The following is a 6,256-nucleotide window of genomic DNA, read 5'->3' on the forward strand; positions in this document are numbered from 1 at the left end:
GTCCCAATACCTTTTTGGACAGAGGGGGAGTTCTTAGGGGCAAAACGGAGATTTTTCCGACCCTCACTTCGAACCTAGGTGTACCCACAATGCCTTGTGAATCACCCAAGCTGGAAGAGAGACCCACAAATGTAGTTTCTCCATTAATAAGGATTTAAAAATTACGATAATGATAATATCTTAGTTTAGTATGATTTCAATGTATTATGGTCTCTTTTCTCACAACAACCTTAAAACAAAATATCGCGACCGCGCTAGCATGCTAGCGATCTTTGTCTTTGAATAGCAGCGATGTTACTGAACTGCTCTAATATCAAAGCCTCCGGGCAGGCTGCCCACACACCACTGCTACTAGCCTGTGAGCTTCTGATTCATATGTGAACTCATGAGCATCAAGCTTTTCAGTTTCAACTGTCATTGATTCACCTGCATTAGCACAGATGTCATTTGGATATTATAGGTTTGCCACTTTGGTAACTGCAAACAATAGCATTGGTTTATTTAAGATCTCAACAATGTTATTACAATGACATCCCGGCTAAAGTGTCTCGTCTGTTTACATTGACGACTACTGATGATGTAACAGCGTCTTTTGGGCTGTCCCAATTCGTAGGGGAAGATTTCAACCACTACCCCGTGTGACTCCTTTTCAAGGAGCAGGAAGACCCTCGAGAACAAGGGGCAGGGCCAAGGGGGGAAATGGGATTGGGCCTTACAGTCTCTGAGGAGGACGGGGGTCTTCGGAGACCCACAAGATCCTTTGAGCTGCTCTGATGTGTTTCTGAAAGATCTAGATTCTCGTCAGAGGGAATGATAACTTACTTGCTACCTCTCTCTGCGCTTTATTTACTGTTCATAACGTTTCTTTGGTAGTTTTACTCTTGTTGAGGGTTAAGAACAGAGGATGTCACACCTTGTTAAAGGAGGCGTCATGTTTTCAGCTTGTCAGTCCGTCCCATTCTCGTGAACGAGATTTCTCAAGAACACCTAAAGGGAATTTCTTACAAATTTGGTACAAATGTTCACTGGGACTCAAAGATGACGTGATTATACGTCAGCAGTCAAAGGTCACAGTGACCTTACACGAATGTGGAAAATAAAAAGATGTACTAATATCTAGATGTAACTGCACTGGTTGGCTGTGGTTTGAGGAAGTGATGTCATGACTTCCTGTGTGGTTGAAGAGGAAGTGAGCTGTTATGAAACATCCTGAGCCTCAGATGTTTCCTCAGTTTTATATCAAATGATTTTGTCTCATTTTAGGGTTATTAAAATAAAACCGTATTTTTTTTTTACATATTTGTCGGAGTAAGTGTGGAGCTGCGGAGCTGACACACACACACACACACACACACACACACACACACACACACACACACAGCAGAGACGAGGTAAATGGAAAGAACCAGAGCAGCACGGTGTCTGCTCACATACATGAACATCTGTACACATACGTGTGCTCATGTACTTTGATGCCAGTGTCGGATGCACCCGTCTAATTGCTGGTGTGTTTGTGTTGCAGCTGGCTGGAGTCGCCTTCATCGCGGTTGGTTTCTGGGCCTGGAGTGAGAAAGTGAATCAACACACACAGTCAGGAAGAACAATAAAAACCACATCAACATCTGTCTCCATCTTAATCTCTGAACATCTGTTCACAGGGCGTCCTCGTGGATCTCACCCAGGTGACCCGGCTTCATGGTTTTGATCCCGTGTGGTTGGTCCTGGTTGTCGGGGGAGTCACCTTCATCCTGGGCTTCGCTGGCTGTGTGGGAGCTCTAAGAGAAAACATCTGTCTACTTAAGTTTGTACGTTATACACATCTGTACGCTAAAAACGTCTGTACACTTCAGTTTGTTAAACGTCTTCTACATCTGTCATGGTCAGTTTTCAGGCGTGATCGGCTTCATATTCTTCCTCGAGCTGACGGCGGCGGTGCTGACGGTGGTTTTTCAGAGTCAGGTCAGAGATTGGATCAACGAATTCTTCCTGGCGAACGTCAAAGCGTACAGAGACGACATCGACCTGCAGAACCTGATTGACTCGCTGCAGAAAATGGTAACTCACCAAAGTTATTCTTTTTCACCTCAATAACAAAGATTCTGCTGCTTAAGCTTCTTGTCTCATCTGATTGATTAATTTGCTCTTTCAACAGAACCACTGCTGTGGAGCTCAGGAACCCAACGACTGGGAACTGAACGTTTACTTCAGCTGTAACGGAACTCATCGTAGCAGAGAGAAGTGTGGAGTTCCTTTCTCCTGCTGCGTCACAGATCCTGCTGTGAGTGGATTTCTGATCAATACTGATTTATACACATAACTGGTCGCCATGGTTGCATAACATCTTGTGGAATGTGGTCATACTTCCACTTAGGCCCAAATAAACTCCTCCTCACTTTATCTCATCTCAGATCTGGTCATTTCAAAGTGAAAATATATTTTTTCTAAATATTCTGACTAGAAGACTTAGAGTAGAGGTCAGAGTGAGTAGTTCTAATAGAATTATAATATAGTGCTGGTTTGTAGCACCCCCTTTGAAACCATATTTATTTGTATCTCTGATTTATTTAATCACAATAACACTGTTCTCAAGGGATTAAGGAAAAAGAACAAAAGATCCCTGATCCGAATTTGAATGAAATGAACCTATAACCCTCTGTTTGGATTCATGTTTCATGCTTCAGCAGTTTACAGACAGGTTCCTCCTGACGTTGTGTGTTTGTTCAGGATTCGGTGGTGAACACTCAGTGTGGTTACGACGTGAGGGACAAACCAGAGGTGAGGTTCTAACAGGAAACGTGACAACTTCATCAGAAGAACATGTTCTGTGGTGTAACGTTGTGTTCCTGTGCAGAGTGAGTGGAGTGATCACATCTTTACTAAAGGTTGTATCACAGCGCTGGAGGACTGGTTACCTGGAAACCTGTACACTGTGGCCATTGTCTTCATCGTTATCTCTCTGCTGCAGGTAACAACACAACTAATATACAACTAACCTGCAGCTAATCTACATTCATCTATAGTTAACGGATTTTTACATATTATCTACTACATTGGTTATTTTCAATTGTTTTCGTTTTTCCTTTTTGTGTGTGTGTGTGTGTGTGTGTGTGTGTGTGTGTGTGTGTGTGTGTGTGTGTGTGTGTGTGTGTGTGTGTGTGTGTGTGTGTGTGTGTGTGTGTGTGTGTGTGTGTGTGTGTGTGTGTGTGTGTTGTGTTGTGTGCATAATACAGTAAACAGTCTGGACCTCTGTAGAAAACTGAGCAAGTGGGCGTGTTCATGAAAAAACAGATAAAATGAAATAAACAGACACACTCACCTGTCTGTCTGTCTGACCACCTGTCTGACCACCTGTCTGACCACCTGTCTGTCTGTCTGTCTCTCTCTCTGTCTCTCTGTCTGTCTGTCTGTCTGTCTGTCTGACCACCTGTCTGTCTGTCTGTCTGTCTGTCTGACCACCTGTCTGTCTGTCTGTCTGTCTGATCTGTCTGACCACCTGTCTGTCTGTCTGTCTGTCTGTCTGACCACCTGTCTGTCTGTCTCCTCCTGTCTGTCTGTCTGTCTGTCTGTCTGACCACCTGTCTGTCTCTCTGTCTGACCACCTGTCTGTCTAACCACCTGTCTGTCTGTCTCTCTGTCTGTCTCTCTCTCTGTCTGTCTGACCACCTGTCTGACCACCTGTCTGTCTGTCTGTCTGTCTCTCTGTCTGTCTGTCTGTCTGTCTGTCTGACCACCTGTCTGTCTGTCTGTCTGTCTGTCTGTCTGTCTGTCTGTCTGTCTGTCTGTCTGTCTCTCTCTGTCTGTCTGTCTGCCTGTCTGTCTGTCTGTCTTTCTGTCTGACCACCTGTCTGTCTGTCTGTCCGCCTGTCTGTCTGTCTGTCTGACCGCCTGTCTGTCTCTCTGTCTGACCGCCTGTCTGTCTGTCTGTCTGACCGCCTGTCTGTCTGTCTGTCTGACCGCCTGTCTGTCTCTCTGTCTGACCGCCTGTCTGTCTGTCTGACCGCCTGTCTGTCTGTCTGTCTGACCGCCTGTCTGTCTCTCTGTCTGACCGCCTGTCTGTCTGTCTGTCTGTCTGACCACCTGGCTGTCTGTCTGACCACCTGTCTGTCTGTCTGACCGCCTGTCTGTCTGACCACCTGTCTGTCTGTCTGTCTGACCGCCTGTCTGTCTGTCTGTCTGACCGCCTGTCTGTCTTCTGTCTTTCTGTCTGACCACCTGTCTGTCTGTCTGTCTGTCTCTCTGTCTGTCCGTCTGTCTGACCGCCTGTCTGTCTGTCTGTCTGACCGCCTGTCTGTCTGTCTGTCTGACCACCTGTCTGTCTGTCTGTCTGTCTGACCGCCTGCTGTCTGTCTGTCTGTCTGTCTGTCTGTCTGACCACCTGTCCTGTCTGTCTGTCTGTCTGACCGCCTGTCTGTCTGTCTGTCTTTCTGTCTGACCACCTGTCTGTCTGTCTGTTTCAGATGGTTGGGATCTACTTGGCCAGGACGTTAATCTCCGACATTGAAAAAGTCAAACTCACCTACTGAAGGCTCTGTTGATGTGGGCGGGGCCTACTCCATCAAGGGGGCTTTACACTAGGTGTTAATGGACCCACTTTCTGGTGCCGCCCTCTTTTCTTCCCTCTTTTCTTCCTTCTTTTTCTTTTCTTTCGTCTTCAGCCTTTTTAATTGCCGCTGTGAACTGTCACCTGATTGGCTGTTCCGGTGCCTTATTCAGGAACTTGTCTGTTATTGGTGACGTCATCAGAAGCAGGCGAATACACTGAAACTTCAATATAAAAGCACACAGCTTATTGGTATTTTCAGGGTCAAGTGTTTCCTCTAAAGAACACAACAAAGAACAGAATCCTGATTTTTGAATTGATTGATTTTTGAATTGATTGATTGTTGCAGTTCTCACTGAACATATGTAGTAAATACTGTATCAGTGTGTACTTCATACTCTATGTACTACATATATAAACGGTTTTATATAGTACATACTGTACTTAGTATATACAGCACATAGTAAATACAGTGTATATACAGTACAGTATATAGTAAACGCGGTATAGTATGTACAGTATAGTAGAGTACACACAGTATATACAGTACATAGTATATCAGTATGTAGTCGTCAGTAGAACTCCCAAACAAGATCGAATCAGTATGAATCAGAAATCATTCAATTCAAAGATTTAAATTAAAGGTGAAAGGTCACATGATCACATGTCTGATTAAATATAGAGATTGAAGAACTTTATTTACATTAAGTTCATGTGGACAAGCTTTGAATAAAATGTTTTGTTGAATAAAGTTTTCAGGATGTTTGATGTTTTCAGCTTTAATTCTTTCAACTGTTTTCTGTTTGTTTTCATGAGTCCGTGTTTAACCACAAGGGGACTTTTATTCTGAAGGGATTCTGTTTGTGTAAAGTACATTTCTACTTTTTTATATTTCTACAAAATAAAAGTTTGTTCTAAGTCTGTTCGAGTTGTTTGTTCATCATCAGATTATAAAATTCAATAAAACTTTTTTATACAGGACAAAATACCAACATACATGATCAGAGCATCAGACTCCATGATAGAGAAACTGGAAGCTCTGTGTTTATATATTTTCTATACATTCACACCACATCTATGGGCAGCACTGTTTTCAGTATAGTGTCCAAGGACACTTCAGCATGATGGGAGAGACTGGGATCGAGCCGCCGACCTTCTGGTTACAGGACGACCGCTCTACCCCCTCAACTACAGCCATGTAGTGAAGCAACAGTTCTAAATCTTCAGGTCTCAGCTGCTTCTGTAAAACTTACTTTTATGTAATTTTCAGTAACTTTTTTTACACTTTAAACTAATATATATGTATTTTAAATTTGGTCTTTTACTGGGATGAAGGATTTTAGCCACTGGTCCTTTGGATTTTAAATACAATCCCCACTGAACCCAGGGAGGAACCCAAGGGCCCCTGCTCCAGGAGGAACCCAGGAGCCCCTGCTCCAGGAGGAACCCAAGGGCCCCTGCTCCAGGAGGAACCCAGGAGCCCCTGCTCCAGGAGAAACCCAAGGGCCCCTGCTCCAGGAGGAACCCAGGAGCCCCTGCTCCAGGAGAAACCCAGGAGCCCCTGCTCCAGGAGGAACCCAGGAGCCCCTGCTCCAGGAGGAACCCAGGAGCCCCTGCTCCAGGAGAAACCCAAGGGCCCCTGCTCCAGGAGGAACCCAAGGGCCCTGCTCCAGGAGGAACCCAGGGGCCCCTGCTCCAGGAGGAACCCAAGGTTCC

General features: G+C 44.8%; 1 protein-coding gene across 1 annotated transcript in view; it reads left to right on the forward strand.

The window, feature by feature from the left end:
* tspan14 (tetraspanin 14) overlaps positions 1-5,461 on the forward strand; it is an 8,650-nt gene extending 3,189 nt beyond the window's left edge. Inside the window, exons 3-9 of the mRNA XM_035173363.1 lie at positions 1,523-1,573; positions 1,659-1,805; positions 1,885-2,055; positions 2,153-2,278; positions 2,725-2,775; positions 2,852-2,965; positions 4,458-5,461. Coding sequence (XP_035029254.1) covers positions 1,523-1,573; positions 1,659-1,805; positions 1,885-2,055; positions 2,153-2,278; positions 2,725-2,775; positions 2,852-2,965; positions 4,458-4,523 — 726 coding nt within the window. The 3' untranslated portion in view covers positions 4,524-5,461. The remainder of the gene's footprint in view (positions 1-1,522; positions 1,574-1,658; positions 1,806-1,884; positions 2,056-2,152; positions 2,279-2,724; positions 2,776-2,851; positions 2,966-4,457) is intronic.
* The last annotated feature ends 795 nt before the right edge of the window (positions 5,462-6,256 follow it).

This window comes from Hippoglossus stenolepis, chromosome 12 (assembly GCF_022539355.2).
Source record: "Hippoglossus stenolepis isolate QCI-W04-F060 chromosome 12, HSTE1.2, whole genome shotgun sequence".
Classification (NCBI taxonomy): Eukaryota; Metazoa; Chordata; class Actinopteri; order Pleuronectiformes; family Pleuronectidae; genus Hippoglossus; species Hippoglossus stenolepis.